Source organism: Ornithorhynchus anatinus, chromosome 14 (assembly GCF_004115215.2).
Source record: "Ornithorhynchus anatinus isolate Pmale09 chromosome 14, mOrnAna1.pri.v4, whole genome shotgun sequence".
In the NCBI taxonomy this organism is placed as follows: Eukaryota; Metazoa; Chordata; class Mammalia; order Monotremata; family Ornithorhynchidae; genus Ornithorhynchus; species Ornithorhynchus anatinus.
In genome coordinates, this window is record NC_041741.1 from 15,386,466 (window position 1) to 15,406,474 (window position 20,009).

Consider the following 20,009-nt stretch of genomic DNA (forward strand, 5'->3'; position numbering starts at 1 on the left):
GTAGTACAGTGTCTGGTATATAGTAAGCACTTAACAAATATCACAATTAAATGCCAATCTGCTGGACATCTGCAGAAAGATAAACAGGCTTGGAACCTCAGCTTGTCAACAGTAACAGCGTGGCCGAGTGGATAGAGCACGAGCCTGGGAGTCAGAAGGACTTGAGTTTTACTTCCGGCTCTGCCGGTTTTCTGCTGGGTGACCTTGGGCAAGTCACTTCACTTCTCTGGGCCTCAGTTACCTCATCTGGAAAATGGGGATTAAGACAGGGATTATGGGATTGTGTCCAACCTGGTTAGGTTGTATCTACCCCAGTGCTTAGTACAGTGCTTGACACATAGTAAGCACTTAACAGAATACCATTTAAGCCACCCCCCCCCCAAAAAAAACCCATCAACAATATGTGCAGCAGAAGCTGGACTGAGCTGCAGACAGTACTTTTAAGGTCAAAAATAGCCGAGCGGAGCAGAAATGACTCCTCAGAACCTCTCCTGCTCAAAAGAGAGACTGTTTGATTTGGCTTTGTGGGAGGTTATTTTTTTTTTCCAAGTGTTCTCCTCTCTGCCTCCCCTCCTCTCTCTCACCCCTTCACCTCATCACTCACTTACTTAGCTGTAACAGTCTTGTGCAAGCAAACTTTTCAGTGGGTCCTCCAATCTGCTGTAAGTGAACAAAAAAAAAAAAAAAGAGAGCAAATATTTACGGTGGGCAAAAATGGGTGGTCAGTGGGCCATCAAATTAATGCTAATAGTCACTGCTAGCGCTCATTTGCTGTGAGCCAATTTTCAAAATGGCAGGAGCCCCAGCTCCCAGTGAGAGAACCATGCACAATAGACCTGGGAAAACTAACATTTCACCACCTGGGTTTTTGTTTGTTTAATTATGGTATTTTTTTTAAAGTGCTTACTATATCACAGACACTGTAGTAAGTGCTGGGGTAGATACACGCTTAATCGAGTTGGGCACCGTCCCTGTCCCACATGGGGCTTATGGAACTCACAGACTTAATCCCCATTTTCCAAATGAGGTAACTGAGGCGTAGAGAATGAAGTGACTTGCCCAGGATCACATAGATCACTGGCAGAGTTGGGATTAGAACCCAGGACCTTCTGACTCCCAAGCCCATGCTCTATCCACTAGGCCATGCTCCTTCTTGAGTGTGACAGGGAGGAGGAGAAGCCAGGCACTGTACTAAGCGCAGGAACTAAATTGGCAGCGGTGCTGCCCCCTCTGCCCCGCTTTGGACTGGGAGAACTATAGTGGTTTGGGACGCCATAGCAGCACCTCCAGAACATGATCCAAGAAGCAGAATCCCTGGCGCCACCAGGATTTCCACTCTGAGCCCCCAGCCCTCCACCCTTGACCCCCACCCCAGGGCCTGGAAATGCATGTTTGTCCCAAACTGCCAGACTGCTAGTAATAATAACAATTATAATAATAATGGTACCTGTTAAGTGCTTACTATGTGCCAAGCACTGTTCTAAGCACTGGGAGAGATGCAAGTTAATCAGGTTGGACCCAGTGCCTGGCCCAAGTGAGGCTTACAGTGCATCCTCATTTTACAGATGAGGTAACTGGGGCCCAGAGAAGTGAAGCAACTTGCCCCAGGTCACATAGCAGACAAGTGGGGGAGCCGGGATTAGAAACCAGGTCCTCCCAGGCCCGGGCTCTCTCCACCAGGCTACAGTGCTTCTCTAGTGTTGGGCAGGTGTCTGCAGGATCGCCAGAACCCCTGTATGGGCAGGGTGGCTTGAAGCTTGGATTTTCTGTCTATCAAGACCCAGCCAGCTGGGGAGCACCTCACTGTTTCCTGTGTTGCCGAACACAGAGCCGTCCACCTGGGGTAAGGCCTGTCCACAAACGTGGGCGGAGAAGATGCCTCCCACCCAAGGGTGACGCGTGTCATCCCCCAGTGCTAGTGAAACCTACCCCCGATGGAGAAGGGAGAGTCAATCAATCAATGCTATTTATTGAGCACTTACTATGAGCACAGTACTTAGTGCTTGGGAAAATACAATACCACGGAATTAGCAGATACGTTCCCTGCCCACAACAAGTTTACGGTCTATGGGGGGAGACATTCATATGACTAAATAGAATGTGTAGTTTAAAGATACGTACCTAAGTGCCGTGAGGGTAGATGAATATCAGATGTCCAAAGGTCACACAGGCCCAAGTGCACAGTTGACGCAGAAGGGAGTTGAGACACGTCATCCCCTGGTGCTGGTGAAGCAGGCCAAAATAATGGCGCTCACCCTCGACATCCCAGGGGCTGCCCACCACAGGACTTTGTGCTTTCCACCCCTAAGGGATTTCCCCAAATAAGGTCCATTTGGGGCACCAAATTGCTTTTGGATTTGACTTGCCTGGGGCTTACCAGTGCCAGCAGACCTAATTAGGAATGTCCTAAGGGGATAGGGGCAAGAATATCAGTGTTTTCAGCACTTACAGTCTCTCTCTCTCTCCCTCTCTCCTGGTCTTTGTCTGTCTCTGTCTCCCTCCCTCCTCCATCCTGTCCCTCTCCCTTGCCATCGGCCACTGGCTCATCTTTGAATACTAAGGACAGCGTCACACATTACTTTTTATTTGTGTCTCAGTAGGGCGTATTCTTTCTATCTTCTCCATCTGTTCAGGTTGACTTGGGTGCATATCCAGTCTCTCCAGTTTTGGCAAGCGGAATATGGGTCCTCCCTCCACCCCCACTGCCAGGCTGAAGCTTCTTACTGAGGCTCGGAAGAGGGCGGCCCGGCCCTGTGGAGGGCAATGCTTTCGGAGCAGGGCAGTTGTGGCACTTCGATTTGACGGGCATAATGTCAGTGCAGCCAGGACGAGTCCAAACTTAGAACATATAAAAAGTTTAATAGCTTAAAAGCAGCGTGGCCTAGTGGAAAGAGGCCCTGGAAAGAGTCAGAGGACCTGGGTTCCAGTCCCGGCTCTGCCAGTTGCCTACTGTATGACCTGGGGTAAGTCACTTAACTTCAGCACTTGTTCCTCATCTGTAAAATGGGGATTCGATCCCCGTCCTCCCTCCTATTTAGACTGATTGATTGTCCCATGCAGGACAAGGCTCGGGTCTGAGGTATTAACTTTTATCTACCCCAGCGCTTAGGATGGTGCTCGACACAGTGTAAATGCTTGGTAAATGTAATAACGATAATGATAAAAAGCAGCCCTGAATTGCAGTGAAGTCATTTCCCACACATCTCTGGGGATTTGTTTTCATTTCACATCAGAGATCCTTTTCAAACGAGCAAATGGGGCTTAATGTCTTAAACTGCAAACTGCCCAGACCTGAAATGTCCCCACGAAATGCACTGTTAAACATTGCTTTACGCTCAAAGAGATGTCTTTCAAATCCCCTTGGTTCTCTAGACTGGGTGCGGGTTGAAAAAGATGGGAAAGTGGGCCCCTGCCTCCAATCAGGTCACTTCTCTTCCCCCAGATTTTGTTGAGCTCTCTGTAGATACACTGCACTAAGCAAGTGAAATATTCCTGCCCGCAAGAAGCTGGCATTCTATCAATCAGTCAATCGATGGCATTTATTTATTCTTTTTTTTTAATGGCATTTAAGCACTTACTATGTGCCAGGCACCGTACTAAGCACAGGGGGAGATACAAGCAAATTAGGTTAGACAAAGTCCATGTCTCATAAGGGGCACTCAGTCCCATTTACAGATGAGGGGACTGACTTGCTCAAGGTCACACAGCAGACATGTACCCTGCCCACACGAGTTTACAGTCTAGAGGATTTAGCTTACAGTCTAGACATAACTGTTGAGAGATTAATCGATTAATTGAAAGTCAGTGAATGGACATATCTAGAATGGTTATGCCGAGGGTGGCTATAACTGCCTGTTTATTTGTTTTGATGTGTATATATATCTAATTCTGTTTATACTGATGCTGTTGATGCCCATTTAGTTGCTTTGATGTCTTCTAGACTTTGAGCCCGTTATGGGCAGGGATTGTCTCTCTTTGTTGCTGAATTATTGTATTTTCCAAGCTCTGCACACAGTACTACAACACAGTACAGTGCTCTGCATACAGTAAGCACTCAATAAATAAGACTGAATGAATGAATGAATGAACTAAGTGCACACGCTAGAGGCAGCTGATTGATTGGAGGTATTGATTGGAGTTAAATGGAGGGGGTGAGGTTTTCAGGAGGGTTTTGACTTTGGGGTTGGCCTTGTGGTGTGAAAGATTCAGTGAAACAGGGAGCTCCAAGCCAGGGGAAGACCAGGAGCCAGGGAGTGTAGATGGGAGAGGGAGGTCCAGTTTGACGGTTGGCTTGGAGGGGAAGGAAGAGAGCTGTTGGGGAGTAGCAGGGGAAGAGAACCAAGGGGGCTCTGCACACAGAATAATCAAAGATGGGCGTGGACCAGGGATTAAGCCCCCACCCGTCCCTCCAGCAATTTGCCGCTTCCCCTGGGATGAAGTGCAAGCCAAAGGGCAGATGTTAAATTGCAGTCCCTGGCCATTGACCAAACCTGTTTTTCCCTACTGACTGTTTGTTTCATGGTACTTCTAAGCACTTATGTGGCAAACACTTTTCTAAGTGCTGGGGTAGGTACAAGTCAATTAGGTCAGATAAGTCCCTGTCCCGCATGGGGCTACCAGTCTTAAACTGAAGGGAGAGGAGGTATTGGATCCCCATTTTGCTGAGGAAACTGAGGCCAAGAGAAGTTAAGTGATTTGGCCAAGGGTACATAGCAAGCAAGACTGTAAACTCATCTTGGGCAGGGGAATGTGTCTGTTTTATTGAACTCTCCCAAGCACTTAGTCTGGTGCTCTGCACAGTAAGCGCTCAACAAATACGATCGACTGACCTGACTGGCTTATATTTTCTCTCAACCAGAGAGTTGTCCTAAAGACTGACCCTTATCTAGTAGACAAGGTTGTGCTCAAATCAATCAGTCGATCCCCTTTTCCCCTCTAGACTGTGAGCTCATTATGAGCCCGGAACCGGCTGGCTAATTCTGTGGTGTTATTCGTCCCCCAAGCGCAGAGTTTAGTGCCCTGCCCATAATAAATGCTCAATAAATAGCATTGATTGATCAGTGGTATTTATTGAGCGCTTACTGTTTGCAGAGCACTGTACTTCCCTTCAGAAGTAAGGGATTTTAAGTCAGCCTATTGGGATATTGAGAGCTTGAGAGCTGAAAGCAGTAAGAACTCCTCTATACTATATATGGTGTTTGAGCCAGGAGTAGCGCTTCCAAGGGTATTTATAACACTGGTTTGCTGCAGCAAGTGGATTGGAAACAAATGCAGGCCCGAGAGGGTCGGTGTTTTCAGTAGCAGTATTAAACTGTTTGGCTAGAGCGTGCAAGTATTAGCAGGGGGTGGCAAGGAGAGATGGTTCTGATCGGCCCCATTCAATAGTTCGTAGCCGTTTCTTTTGAGGACTTTAAAGAACAGCCTCAGCTCTGTGTAACTTCATTTATTTTCTTCTCAATTTTTCTTCTAGACTCATTGCCTAGAGCAGTTGCCAAATAGTCCAGGTGGCCTTGTGATTGCTTTCAGAAAGTTTTGAGGCTATAGACTCTAATCTTGTTCTGGGCAGGGAATGTATCTTTTATATTATTATATTGTCCTCTACCAAGTGCTTAGTAAAGTGCTCTGCGCACAGTAAACACTCAGTAAATACTATTGACTGACTTGGGAGTCGAACGAATGCATGTAATGGGCATCGCCATGTGCAGAATGGAGGGGGAGAGGAATCTGCGGGGAATGATTTTTCATGCTACTCCCCAACCCCCAGCCCCGGCTTCAGCAAGAACAGATTGAGACACTCCACCTCCGCCGGTGTATTTTTAGGGTGCAGTGGTAATCTTTTGAAAGCAGCATATCTGACACCTCAGCGGGGAAATCCTCTGCATTCCAAAGCGGCCCAGACCTGGACCTGGTGTGTGTAGTTGGGAGTGCAGCGAGGGAGGATGGTGTAAGGTTCAAATCACCCCATTATCAGTTGCTTGGAATGTACCTAAAGGCGGGGCCCCTCTGTGTGGTTTTTCTTTTCCCAGATTGTTAAAGCGTGCTTTGGTTTGTTTCAATTGTAGGATGTTGAGAGAGAGAGAGAAACCCACAATTATCTCAGCCAAGAAGAAATCAAAGAGAAGGTCCAAAACTACAATTTAGCTGTTACCGACAAATTGAAGATGACTTTGGTAAGCACCCCGCGTGGGTTGGATTTACAAATTGGAAACGAAATGCAATCGGCATCTTGTACGAGTTTGTTTTTTAAGAACGGGCATAATTCATAGGAATTTACCATACAGACGTCTGGGTGCCACAGTAAACTGGGCCCCTAAGTATTCAAATTCAATTTATAAGATAGCAATACTAATAATAATAATATATAACAATATCTAGTGTTATAGTATCTAGATACTACTAATAATATATGACAATATATTATGGTATTAAATACATACTATGGACTAAGTTCTGCAACTCTCTATTGGAGTAAGTATAAGACAGTCAAATCAAAGAACAGGTATCTTCTCCCATTTTTACTGATGAGGAAATGGAGGTTGTGACTTACCCACTGTCATGTAGGAGACCAGTGGCAGAGAACCCCGGTCTCCTGTCTCTCGGTCTCATGGTCTTCCCATTAGGCCACAGTTTCAAAGTTAGACTTGTTAAATTGCATTAAATCCTCTAATGAAGCCTCAAGGAAATGGATTTTGAAAGGGTACTCTGTGAGCAAAGAAATTTGGAGTGAAAATAGTCAGTGCCTACCAGGTTAACAGAGTGTATCTCAGTCTGTACCAAGACTAGAGACCATTTTATCTCGCCTAGTTGAAAATTGCAGTGGATGAGTGACCACATTTTGGAGTTCCAGAGGATTGGAATGCATATGAATGATGTATGCTTTCAAACTCACAAGTCATCCAGTTACTCATTCACATGAATCAAAAAAATTAAGCATGTTTCAAAAACAGTGAGTATTGAGCACCTCCTGTATGCAGAGCAGTGTACCAAGGGTTTTGGAGATTACAACAGAATTGCTCAGAGGACACATAAATCATGATCCCACCCAAGGCAGGGACTAATAGTCTAATGGGGAGGACAAACAGTCTGGCCTAACAGAGCACAGGCCTGGGAGTCAGAAGGACCTGGGTTCTAATCCCGGCTCCACTTGCCTGCTGTATGACTTTGGGCAAGTCACTTCACTCCTCTGTGCCTCAGTTACCTCATCAGTAAAATGTGGATTAAGACTGTGAGCCCTATGTGGGACAGGGAATGTGTCCAACCTGATTAACTTGTATCTACCCCAGGATTTAGAACAGCGCCTGGCTTATAGTAAGTACCATTTAAAAAAAAACCCAACGCAAAGCAAGTGGGGATAAATGGTTTTCAGATAGTGGGCAGAAGAGGAGGAGGAAAAACAAAGCTTCAAGTTATTCATGCAAAATTGAATAAAGTAGAATATATAAATATATATTTGGGAAGCAGCACAGCCTAGTGGAAAGAGCACGGGCCTGGGAGTCGGAGAAACTGGGTTCTAATCCTGGATCTACCTACCGACTACTTGCTGGGTGAGCGGAAAAGTGATGGAGCTAGGTCCTCTCCCTCCCAAGCCCATGCTCTTTCCACTAAGCCCTGCTGCTTCTGTGCAATTGCCCAAGGTACAGAAGAGAGTCCTTTGTCTGACCATTTTAAATAATTCTTTTTAAGAGTGAGATTCTTAGTGAAGCCAAAATTCCACCCAGGAGCAATTATGTTCAACACCCAAGGCTTTTCCTATTGCAGCCTGAAGTTATAACTTAATTTTTACACTTTCCTCTCTAGGTGCCAAAACAACAACCGTGCCCTACAACAAATCGCACATGTCAATATTTTGAATGGTAAAGAGATGTTAGTATAGCCTCCCGGAAGGCCACCAGGGCTCAGTCAAAAATTCCTGGGTGATTTTAGCAGTTTTTCTCTGGTTTTCTTCATCACCCTTGCCTTCTATTTTTTTTTTCCTTTTTTTGGAGGCTTTTTTTCTACATTACTTGTCACCTGATGTTGCTCCTTTACTTCAGGGTAATGCCCAGTGATGCAGATTTTGGTTCCCTTTGCGGCATGGCTGGCAGCTTTTAGAAAGGTGGCATGCCTTCCGCGCGTGTCTGTGTCCGGGGCTGCTCCTGAGAGTCCGAGAGAAAGACACGCCGAAAGTTCCTACAAGAAGGCCTCAGAAACATGCGGGTTTGCCTTCGCCTGCACATCTGCCTGCCAGTCCATGACTGGCGGGGTTTTGTCTGAGCATGTGCGACCCCCCCAACCCCCACCACAACTCCTCAAGGAGAGATTGAGAGAGAGAAAAAGAAAAAGATTGAGTCGACATCTGCTGTCCAGCTGGAGAGATGAGAGGTTGCTTCTTGAAATAGGAAGTGGTGAGACGCAGGGAAGCAGCGTGACCTAGTGGCTACAGCGTGAGCTTGGGATTCAGAAGGAACTGCGTTCTAATCCCAGCTCCTCTGTGTGTCTTGCTGGTGACCCTGGGAAAGTCATTTCACTTCTCTGTGCCTCGGTCACCTCATCTGTAAAATGGGGATTACGAGTGTAAGCCCCATGTGCGACAGGGACTGTGTCCGACCTAACTTGTATTTACCCCAGTGTTCATAAAAGTGCTTGGCACACAGTAAGCGCTAAACAACTATTATGAGTTGTTGTTGTGCTTTTTCCTGTGGTATTTGTTAAGCGCTTACTAGGTGCGGAGCACCGTCCTAAGCGCAGGAGGACTTAAGTTAACCATTTGACTAAAAATATACGTCCTGGTCGTTCCATTGCAGAACTCCAATGGGATCTACACTGGCTTCATTAAAGTTCAGCTGGACCTCTGCAGGCCCGTGACGGTCTGTAGCCCACAGAGCCCTCTGAGCCCCGGGACCCCCGCTCTCAATACTGACGGCTCCATGAACACGCTTCATATCAGCAGCACCAACACCGTGCGAGAAGTCATAGAAGCGCTGCTCAGAAAGTTCCTCGTTGCCGATCACCCTACCAAGTTTGCACTTTATAAACGCTGTCACAGGGAAGATCAAGGTACGCTGCGCCCACCATTAATTCGCCCACAGTTTAGGGCTCACTAGCCTTTGCTCGGTGCCAGCAGTTCGCATCCTGCATCTGGCCTGTATAGCTAATTTGCTGTTGTGTGGTTCAGTTGTTTTCGGTACAGTTGGGTACTATCAGGGACATGTAGTAGAAATAGTATATATTAAGCGCTGCAGAGCACCTTACTGAGCGCTGGGAAAGAATACCCGGGTGGGAATTAGACACGGACCCTGTCTCTCGAGGGGCTCACAGTCTAGGCGACGGGAGACAGGAATATCAGCTGAGCAGGCAGAAAGTAACAGTGGATTCCAGTAGATAAATTTATGGTTTATTAGAGGGGGGAGAAGTGATTTGGAGAGTTCAAGGTCAGAGTTGGTAGACACATTCCTTATCCCCAGTGAGCGTACTGCCTAGAGGGATGCATCCAAGAGATGCTTTTTGTGAGTGCAAGTAAGTGCCCGTATTGACAGAGCAATCATTTTGTTCTTGAAAGTGCTGATTTAACCAATAGGGTGTATGTAGATTCATAAACCATCCTGCTAGTCTCTTTTTTTGTCTTTTTTCTGGAGACCAGCAGAGAAAACTGCAGAAAACTTAAAGGCTGGGTGTGAGAATAATAATAGTGGGCTGGCTACTACCCTAAAGAGTAGGGGAACTTTGTTGCTATTTATAAGCTGAATTTTGAGTGTGCATTAAAGTAGCAGCAGAATGTAAAAGGAGAGTCTGAAGTGGCATTTTCATCCCACCACCTTTTTCCCCTCACTGCATTTCAGCTGTTGAGTCAGACAGTGATAGATCCATTTGAAATGTGATCCCGGCCCTTCTTCCATCTCCAACACTCCGTCTAGTTTCATGCTTTTTATGGTTGCATATCTGTTTATACCCACACAAAATGTAGTCTAGGTTTCTCCAACTTAAAAAATCAATAAATAATGCACTGTTTAGTTTGCTGCAGCAGATATCCAGCTAAATACTAACAGGCTGGGAAATTTGTCTTGAGGTGGTTTAATAACCAAGAACTGGCTTAATGTGGATCTTCTCAAAGGGGCTAGAGCTCCTTTCATTTAAAGTGCTTTCCGCTCTTTTAACCTTGGTGCAGTGGTACAGTTTAGTCACCGAGTCAAGTAAGCGTTCAAATACCATTGACTGATTCTGCCATTGTGTATTTTGATACTACTTTTTTCATTTGCATTCAGATTCTGGGCTAGAATGATCTTATTCCACATGCCATTTTATTGCTAGGGGCTAGTTGTGACTTTCTGCCCTGATTTCCAACATAAGTGCTATCTAAAATGGCTTAGAAGGAGGCAGAGGCCTGGGCTAGGTGAACTCCTTGAGGGCCCTTGTGGCTGAAAGATTCCAGCGCCCCCAGGGCCAGGGGCCATGCAGAGTTCAGCCCAATTACTGCACCTGTGTCCCTTTTATAAATAACCTCAGGAGCCACCCCGAGAAGCAGCGTGGCCTAATGGATAGAGCACAGGCCTGGGAGTCAGAAGGACCCGGGTTCTAATCCTGACTCTGCCACTTGTCTGCTGCGTGACCTTGGGCAGGTCACTTCTCGGGTCCTCAGCTCCCTCATCTGTAAAACGGGGGTGAAGAGTGTGAGCCCCATGCGGGACAGGGACTGTGTCCATCCTGTGGTACGTACACCACCACTTAGAACACTTCCCGGCATGTAGTAAGTGCTGAACAAATACCATTAAAAAACCCCCAAATCCAAACCCTTGGGGGCCTGTTACAGAAAGTAGCCAGCAAACCCAGCCTCGTGGCCCTCCCGCTTTGAACCCGGGTGAGGAGGAAAGAAGGCTGGCTGAGTCAGTCTTAGTTCTCAAGGATGAGTGCTGACCTTCCAACGGCATGGTGGAGGGTGGGTGGGCGAGCGAGGCCGACCGTCTATGGGTATTAACGGGCCTGTCTGTCGTTTCCCCGGGCAGTTTATGCTTGCAAGCTTTCGGACAGAGAGCACCCCCTCTACCTACGCTTGGTGGCCGGGCCCAGAACCGACACGCTCAGTTTTGTCCTGCGGGAGCATGAAACCGGAGAGGTGAGCGCTGCTTTCGACACAGGGACTCTTGGCGGGTGGGGGGACGGGATGTGGCCAAGCCATCTGTTGTCACGTTGCATTTGTGGGGGAATGACAAGCCTTGGCCGGCTCAACCGCCACAGTGCGGGGCTGATTACGATCTCTCACTTGTTCCAAACCTTCCGGCGGGGAAGGTGAGCCATGGGTTGGAAATTTTATTTGCCTTCAGCACTGAGGGTAAATTTTTCCCCCTCACATATGACTAAGCTAGCTGCCTCTTTCCATAGTGCCTCCCACTGCATTTATTTTAAAGGAGGGGGCAGCAAACCCAGCTAATAATTCATTTCTGAGAATGTTTAGGGGCTGAGAAATCACTTCCGCAGGGTTTTCTTTCTTTTCCTTTTTTTCAAAGGGCTGTGGGCCGGGCACTGTATTAAGCACTAGGGTAGATACAAGCTGATCAACTTGGACATGGTCCATGTCCCACATGGGGCTTTCAATTTTCATCCCATTTTGCAGATGAAGTAACTGAGGCACAAGGAAGTGAAGTGACTTGTCCAAGGTCACACAGCACACAAGTGGCGGAGCTGGGATGAGAATTACTCTGTTTATTGCCATTGTTCTTGTCTGTCCGTCTCCCCCGATTAGACCGTAAGCCCGTCAAACGGCAGGGACTGTCTCTATCTGTTGCCGACTTGTTCATCCCAAGCGCTTAGTACAGTGCTCTGCACATAGTAAGCGCTCAATAAATACTATTGAATGAATGAATGAACCCAATTCCTTCTGACTCCCAGGCTCTAACCACAGAGAATGCTGCTTCTCGATACTTTCTACGCACCAAGTGTCTTTCTTCCCCTGTAGTGTCTCTGGACTGATGCTTTTTCTTCCCTTTTTTACTATCCACGAGTGCATTCTGCACTCAGCATTTGCCTGCCCTCTGGTTGCTACATGAAGAAAAAGCCTGCTAAAGACCGAAAATGTTCAAAACGAACAACTTGAAACTCCCAAACCCAGCCAGCCACTGTCCACCTTTCAGGGAAGACCACTTCGGAATGGTGGATCTCAAACTGGGCCGTGACTGGGAAGCCACGACAGCCTTCTGAGCCCAGGAGTCCCCAAGAGGGAGTTCACTGCCCCCTAAGCCCCCAGCAAGAAGCAGGAGAAGCAGCAGCATGTCCTAGTGGAGAGAATACAAGCATGGGAGTCAGAAGGACCTGGATTCTAATTCTGGCTCTGCCAGTCATCTGCTGCATGACCTTGGGCGAGTCGCCTCAGTTCTGTCATCTGTAAAACGGGGATTAAGACTGAGCCCCATTTGGGACATGGACTGCATCCAAACTGATTAGCTTGCATTTACCTCGATGCTCAGAATAGAGCCTGGCATAAAGAGCCTAGTGCATTCTATTCAGAAAAAAAATCTGAAAATCTGATGGCATTTGTTAAGCACTTACTATGTGTCAAGCACTGTTCTATGCCCTCATGTCCTTTGGTATTTGAAAATCCTCTTTCCTCTGCTGTGCACTTGGGGCCTAGTGTATTTACTTAGGTTTCCCCAATCCAGAAGGAAGGGAAAGAATACTACAAGGGGAAATACAGAGAAGGGAAGAGGGCATCTAAGACTGCAGTTGTCTGATACTTTGTAATTCCTCCCTTCCTCTGTGGTAGCCTGGTATCCATGCCTTGTTAGGGGACATTTCAAAGAAGAAATTTCCCCTTAACTGAGCCTGTTAACCCCTTCTGGCTCATTTTCCCTCCTATTGCAGACATTATTGCTATCTCTGCTTTCCAAAATAGGAGGATAAATTGCAGTTATTAATTAATGTGCCTTGAACTGAATGAAGCACCAGGATAGATCTAAGATCATTAGGTTCCACATGGACTTAGTCTAAGAAGGAGGGGGAACAGGTATCGAATCCCCATTTTGTGGGAACTGAGGCATGGAGCAGTGAAGTGACTCACCCAGGGTCACAGAAGGTAAGTGTGGAGCTGAGATTAGAACCCAGGTCTTCTGAGTCCCAGGCTTGTGCTCCTTCCACCAAGCCATGCTATTTTCAGGAGCAGTAATAGTATTTATCAAGTGCCGGTACGTATGAAGAGCACTGTACTAAGCACTGGGAAAGAGTACACAGGTGGGGATTAGACATGGTCCTTATCTCGGGGGGAGGTTGGCTCAAGGGGAACTATGACTAAATATGGTATCTCTACCTGTCATAGTAAACAGCAGTTTGGATCATTTATAATATCTGGGTAGTGATTACTTCTGCTACTTGCCCATTCTGTGATTTATTTCAGTGTCCTCCTTCCTTTTGTAAACTCTTTGGGGTCAGGACTCATATCTACCAAGTACTCATAGTGTACTTTCCCAAGGCTTAGTACAGTGCTGTGCACACCATCAATGCTCAAAGAGCATTGATGGGGTGCAAATCCTGGGGGGTTTAATATTGTACCTCACATTAGAGTTCAGGAAATGTTAATTAGTGTTATTGAAAAATCAGTCGATAAGCTTTTGAGATCATAAAAACCTAGGTCAGTGCTCTGCACCCACATAAAAGACATGGTTTCTGCTTCAGAGAAGCGTACAAGGGGGAAATCTCACCCTCTCATTTTGTCTGATTACTAAGCAGAGTTTTTTTTTCCCCCCCTTTCAGTGGGAAGCCTTTAGCTTACCAGAGCTACAGAATTTTTTGCGGATTCTAGACAAAGAAGAAGATGAGCAACTGCAGGGAGTAAAAAGGCGATATGCAGCTTACAGACATAAACTTGAAGAAGCCCTCAGCGAAGTGTGGAAACCTGGTTAAGAACCAAAGGAACCTCAGGGAAAACGCAGGCTACCGGAAATGAACGTAGCATGTTCCGTCCACCGAACAGAACAGCAGCCACTGGACTCTTTGTTCAAACAAACAGATGACTTTCCAGTCTTGTCGTGCCAGGGTACCTCATCTTTAGGCTTGGCCCCAAAAACCTAAGAGTGGGGGTTCCCCGCATCCATTTCTACGGGACTTTGCAAGCTTGCTACGCGTAACCACCCCCACCTGCTTTGGCCAGGGGAGGCTTTTTAAGGTGTGCACTCGGGGCAGTGCCGTGAAGCTGGAGGGGGGGCAGGTAGAGCCGGAGGACTCTTCAAATCGCCCGCGCTGTGGGGTTCGTCTCCCTCATTTAGTCCTTGGTGTTCCGTGATGACGGCTTCTGGCCTGAGCCCGGACCAACCGGTCACTTTAAGACGAGCTCCGAGAAGATCTAGTGGGGGACTCTCGCTCCCAAGACCCACCTGCACCCCTGCATCGAGGCAGCCGCATGAGCAAAAAGACTAGGGACCTGGGATCTTGTGGGCTGGGTGTGAACGGGTGGGACGGAAAAGAGAATAAAGCAAGTCGTAAAGAAAGCTAGAGCAGGGAGGAAGAGATGGGTGGCGGGGGCCACCCAGAGAAGGAAAGATGAGGGGACCGAGCTCACACCCGAAACATTCGGGTGGGGGGAGTGTGGAAGAACTTCTGGGACCACCCGCGAGGAGCATCTTCTCGCAGCCCGTAAGTAGCCTTCCAGGCTCGATCAGGTCCCCGTGCCAGGGGGAAGAGGGAAGAAAGGTGATGGTAGATCAGAAACTTCAGCTAAGGTTGAGCGAGGAGTGAAATCTTGGGCTCTTCTGAGCAGTCCCAAGCTTGAACCTCTCTCCCCTCTCCTCTCACTTTGCAGTGGCTGCTGCTTTTTTTTGTTTTGTTTTTTTACTGTCGGACGGACAGAGCATGATCGTCTGATCCTCTAGACCTCCGTCAGCAGCGTAAGGGGGGGAGAGATGAAAAAGTCCGCCTCTAGCTGTGAGGGGAACTGTCATTCTTCCGAGAATATTTATTTCAAGCAGTAGAAGCATGTTCCAAGTAACCAAAGAAATGGGTGTGCAATAGCAACTTTTCAGAAATGGGGCTGGAGGCTGGAATCGCTTCAAGCCATCAAAGCAAAAAGTGGGGGGTGGGGAGAAATGTGCACAAGTCTAAGGGGGGTAAGGAGATTCTTCTAAAAGCCATTTTTAAATAAATTCCCAAGGAATTGTTAACACTTTGGTGACACCTAATGGATTTTTCTGAAACTCCAAGGTGTTTCAGTTCCGGGTGTTGAAGTGAACTGTGCCTTTCCTTGATTCCTGTGTCAACTGCTGACAGCTGAGGTTTTAGACCTTTTCCAGATTATTTTGTTTTTATATGCAGTGCTACATACCATAAGGTGACAATCATAACTTTAAGCTGTTAAGGAAAATTGAAATTAAGGCTAAGATAAAGCATGGCATATCTTGTTTGTTCAGTTTGCATGTGACTCAGTAGTGCATGTGTGAAGGTTTTTAGTGACTTTGCCATTCAGTTCAGGGAATGCTTTTGTATTTTTAGTAATGGTTGTATTATTCATCCTGCGATGGCTATTGTTTTGCTCCACTTAATTCGAGTCAGCCATCCCAGGTGAATTCAATTTTGTATTTCAGGAACTTTTTTTTTTTTTGCAGATTTCAACACTGTTAGAGTTTAAAAGTGGTAGTTTGAGTATCTGTGAATTTTTTATTTTTACTTGAAGTAGGTTGTAAGTGGGTAATCTCATTTATTTTAAGCCAGCAACCTCATTGTTTTATGCACTACAAGCTATTTGGAAAAACTTTTAAAACTATTTAGCTTTAAATAGTTTTAAAACTATTCCTAGTTAGTGCTTGAGACTGATTTTTCTCTCACACTGGTTTCTTCAGCAGCTTTTTTATGTTCACAAAAATAGAGGTCATGTATGACCAGAAGGGTTTTGGTTTTACAAATGATTGTTTTTATTAAATGAAGCTGTCAGAGCTTTGCTGTAGTGCTGTTTATATTCAGCAGTTGATGGTACAGGAAAGATGTTTAAATGGATGCGGTCATGCTGGGAAGCATTTTAAATTGTAGAAGATTAGTTATACTATTTATAATTTTGACATTTAATTTTATTTTTATAGGGAAGATTATTTTCCCCTTAAAAATTATTTCTGAAATGGCAGATTGACTCCATTATTAAAGTTGCAGTTGTCACAACTTCATTTTTGTAGTTTTTTTTTGCCGGGGTGAGGGGTTATGATGGGCCACCTGGGGCTGGGAAGAATTAAAACCTGGAACACTCAGCCAGGGGGTAAGAGCTGCCCTACCCCTTGACGTCGGCTGTATGGGGGCTTATCTCCAAGGGACCCAGCTTAAGGGGGGTCTACCTAGCCCCCCACTTAACTAGCTGCTGTGGTTTCTGTTGCTTTTCTCTTGTTTGTTTTGATGCTATTTGTTAAACATTTGGTATGTGCAAGGCACTGTACTAAGCCCTGGAGTAGATACAAGCTAGTCAGTTTGGACACAGCCCGTCCCATATGGGGTTCATTCTTAATCCCCATTTGACAGTTGAGACAACCGAGGCACAGAGAAGTGAAGTGACTTCTTGCCCAAGGTCACACAGCAGACCAGCATCAGAGCCGGGATTTGAGAACCCAGATCCTTCTGACTCCCGGGCCTGTGCTCTATCCACTAAGCCGCGCCGCTTCTTACCTTCTCAGGTTCAAGTGGAAAGGTTTTAGCCTTGAGGCACATCAGGTAGCACTTTCCTCAGCAAATGGTGCAGCACAGGCAACGCTGCAAACATATCAAGATCAACTGCCTTTTAGTAGGGCCCAACACCTGTTTTTAAAATGGAAGGTGCTTACCTCTTGCCCCGCCCCAGTTGCAGGTAAGTGTCCATGGTTCTGGGCTCTTGGGCCAGGACCAGCGTTACCAGGAGCAGGGTGGACGATGAAGGAAGTTCAACCCACATGGTCTTAATGAATACTACCGACTGACGCCCTTAAAACTCCTTTGGAGGTGGAGGGATTGGTAGAGCCAAAAGGAGCTACTGAACTGGAGGGAATTCTTCTTAAAAAAACAGAATCACAAAGAATGGAAGGAATTTGTTCTGGATGTGACTAAGTACAGAGGATACAGAATTTGATTGTGGCTAGTCAGAAGATGTAGCCCGTGAGTGCAGAAAGCACCAAGAAGCCTGGTCAGAAAACACCGGTTCATGGCTCCTCCTTCACTGTGGAATACCGGGAGCATCACCACCTCCAGTAAGCCTTCCCTGACTAACTTCATCTCCTCATCTTACTCTCCCTCCCTTTCGCATTGCCTAGGCATTTGGGTCTGAATGTCTCCTTATGCCCTTTGATTTTCCCCACCCCTCTCCTCCCAACACGCACTATGTACATAGCCATTCGTAATTTAATAGCTATCTCCTCCCACCTCAATCTACTCAATTAACTTCTCTGGGACTTGGTTACCTCATCTGAAAATGGGGATTAAGACTGTGAGCCCCCTGTGGAACAGGGACTGATTACTTCGTATCTACCCCTGATCTCAGAAAAGTGTTTGACACATAGTAAGAACTTAAGTACCAAAATTATTCTTATTATTGCTATTGTACTGTATGGTGCTCTGTATACAGTAAGTGCTCAAACACCATTGATTGGTTGTTTTTCTAGGTGAATGGGGCCAAGAGTCATAATGAGGTTATCCAAAGAAACAGGGCTGGAGAACTCATTCAGGTACAGTTAGTTTTCCCTAGCCACTCTCTGCAGCTCTGGTGACTGAAAAGCTTGCTATTCAACTGCATTTGAATGCTGTGTGCAGATCACTGTCCTAAGCGCTTGGGAGAGTACAATATAACAGTTGGTAGACACCTTCCCTCCCCTCAGTGAGTTTACATTCTAGAAGGGGAGACATTAATATAAATTACAGATATATACATAAGTACTCTGTGGTTGAGGGAGAGGTGAAGAACAAAGTTTGCAAGTGCAAGGGCGACTCAGGAACGAGAAAAGAGGAAGTGAGGGTTTAGTTGGGGAAGGCCTCTTGGAGGACATGAGCTTTTAATAAGGCTCTGTCCCCCAAAACAGAAATAGATCTGCCAAAATCTGTACCTAGACAGCTCCTGGGGGCTGGGCTGAGCCTGGAGAGGATTCTAAACAAGCTATTTTGATTTGCCCTTCCTTAGGGGGAGAGTGCAGACCAAGAGAAAGACCTTTGATCTTGCTTTGCTCATTGAATTGGCCCTGGAGGAAATCCCAGATCAGAAACAGCACAGGCTTAATTAAGCAGCCTGAGTGGGTAACAATTCTCCTTAGGAATATGCTGCTGTTTCAAGCCCCTTATAGAGATCTCCCAAGAGCTAAAGAAAAATTACTAATATTATGGTGGCCTTACTGTATGTCAAGCGCTGGGATAGATACGAGATGATCGGTTCAGACAGAGTCCCTGCCCCTTATGCGGTTTACGCTATCAGTGAGGGAGAACAAGCACTGAATCCCCCTTTTACAGGTGAGGAAAGAGGTAAAGTTATTATTAATATCAACAATAATTCTAATGGTTTTTGTTAAGTGCTTACTATGTGCCAAGTACTGTACTTATCAGGTAATAATAACAACTGTGGTATTTGTGCTTTCTCTGTGCCAAGTACTGTTCTAAGCACTGGGGTAAATACAATAATCAGGCACCAAGTGGGGCTCACAGCTTAAGTAGGAGGGAGGACCTACAGAATCCCTGTTTTGCAGATGAGGAAACTGAGGCCCAGAGAAGTTAAGTGACTTGCCCAAGGTGACAGCAGGGAAATGGTGGAGCTGGGAATTGAACCCAGGTCCTCCGACTCCGAGGCCCACCATTTCCACTAGGCCATGCTGCTCCTCAATCGATCATAGTTTTTGAACACTGTACTAAGTGCTTGGGAGAGTGCAATACAAGATAATTAGCAGACAAGCTCCCTGCCCCAACAAGATTACAGTCCAGACTCCTCCCTCCCTGCTTCAAGCAGGGCTCCCTCTGACAGACTGTGGGGCTTCCCTCTCCCTAGGGTATGTTTGAGGGAGGAGGCACTTGGGGGTCCACTGAGGCTTACCTCCTTGCCACTGGTAAGAGCTTTCAAGTCCAAATGAGCCGCTTCTCAGCAGATTTTGGAAATCTCAGAGGTGGTAACCCTTAAGGCAGAGGAAACTGCAGCCTGTGAGGTCCCTTTGATCAATAACATCGGGCAGGCCACGGTATCTGCTGCAAGTGAAGTTTCTTTTTCAAAGAGGTGGTCTACCTGAGGGGATTAGATTCATTGCAAGGAGTTCAGAGTCCTTTCCAGTGTAGTGGGTCTAAGAGGAAGGAAGAATCATTCATCATAAGCCGTTGTAACTACAGATCCACATCGGCCCTTGGTGTTGTGGCCACAAAATCCAATCGCTTAATCAGTAGTGTTTATCGAGTGCCTGCAAGGCCTTCCCAGACTAAGTCCCACTTTTCCTCACCTCCCACTCCCTTTGCTCTTCCCCCATTCCAGCCCCACATCACTTGTGTATATCTGTAATTTTATTTGTATTGATGTCTGTCTCCCCCTCTTCTAGACTCATCGTGGGCAGGGACTGTTACTGTTTATTGTTGTATTGTACTTTCCCAAGCGCTTAGTACACTGCTCTGCACACAGTAAGTACTCAATAAATATGATTGAATGTAGGCTTAGCAATCTGAAGAGAGACCCAAATTGGTCAATCAGTCCTACTTATATTTATTGAGTTCAGCTCAAAAGGCATTCAATAAACAGAAGAAAAAGGCACCTCACCCCATAACCGGGGGATGTTCTAACCAAGGTGCTTAAGGGAATCATTGAGTGGTATCTGTTGAGCACTTACTGCTTGCAGAGCACTGTACTAACAGCTTGGGAGAAAACAATACAACAGAGTGGGTAGACATGTTCCCTGCCCACAGTGAGGGAAGGTTAAGGATGAGTTAAATTCCCAAGAACTTTCAGTGCAAACAAACACCACCATCCCCCCACCACCCTCCTCCTCCTCATCCTTTCCCACCAGGCCAGGCTGCAGTGGGCTCTGGCTTTATACTGAGGAAAGGACAGGATGACCTCGGGGTGGAATTTCTAAAGTCACAGATGT

General features: G+C 46.4%; 1 protein-coding gene and 1 long non-coding RNA gene across 2 annotated transcripts in view; one reads left to right on the forward strand and one right to left on the reverse strand.

Annotated features, from left to right (window-relative positions):
- Positions 1-16,112, forward strand: part of RASSF3 (Ras association domain family member 3) — a 59,718-nt gene extending 43,606 nt beyond the window's left edge. Inside the window, exons 2-5 of the mRNA XM_029079132.1 lie at positions 6,063-6,170; positions 8,784-9,036; positions 10,980-11,089; positions 13,717-16,112. Of these exons, the coding sequence (XP_028934965.1) occupies positions 6,063-6,170; positions 8,784-9,036; positions 10,980-11,089; positions 13,717-13,866 (621 nt within the window). The 3' untranslated portion in view covers positions 13,867-16,112. The remainder of the gene's footprint in view (positions 1-6,062; positions 6,171-8,783; positions 9,037-10,979; positions 11,090-13,716) is intronic.
- Positions 398-19,345, reverse strand: LOC114816598. The gene is made up of 4 exons (XR_003764399.2): positions 18,977-19,345; positions 16,603-16,686; positions 6,548-6,702; positions 398-660 (listed from the first exon to the last, which is right to left on the reverse strand). It is a non-coding gene; the product is annotated as an uncharacterized LOC114816598 (long non-coding RNA).
- Positions 19,346-20,009: the final 664 nt, after the last annotated feature.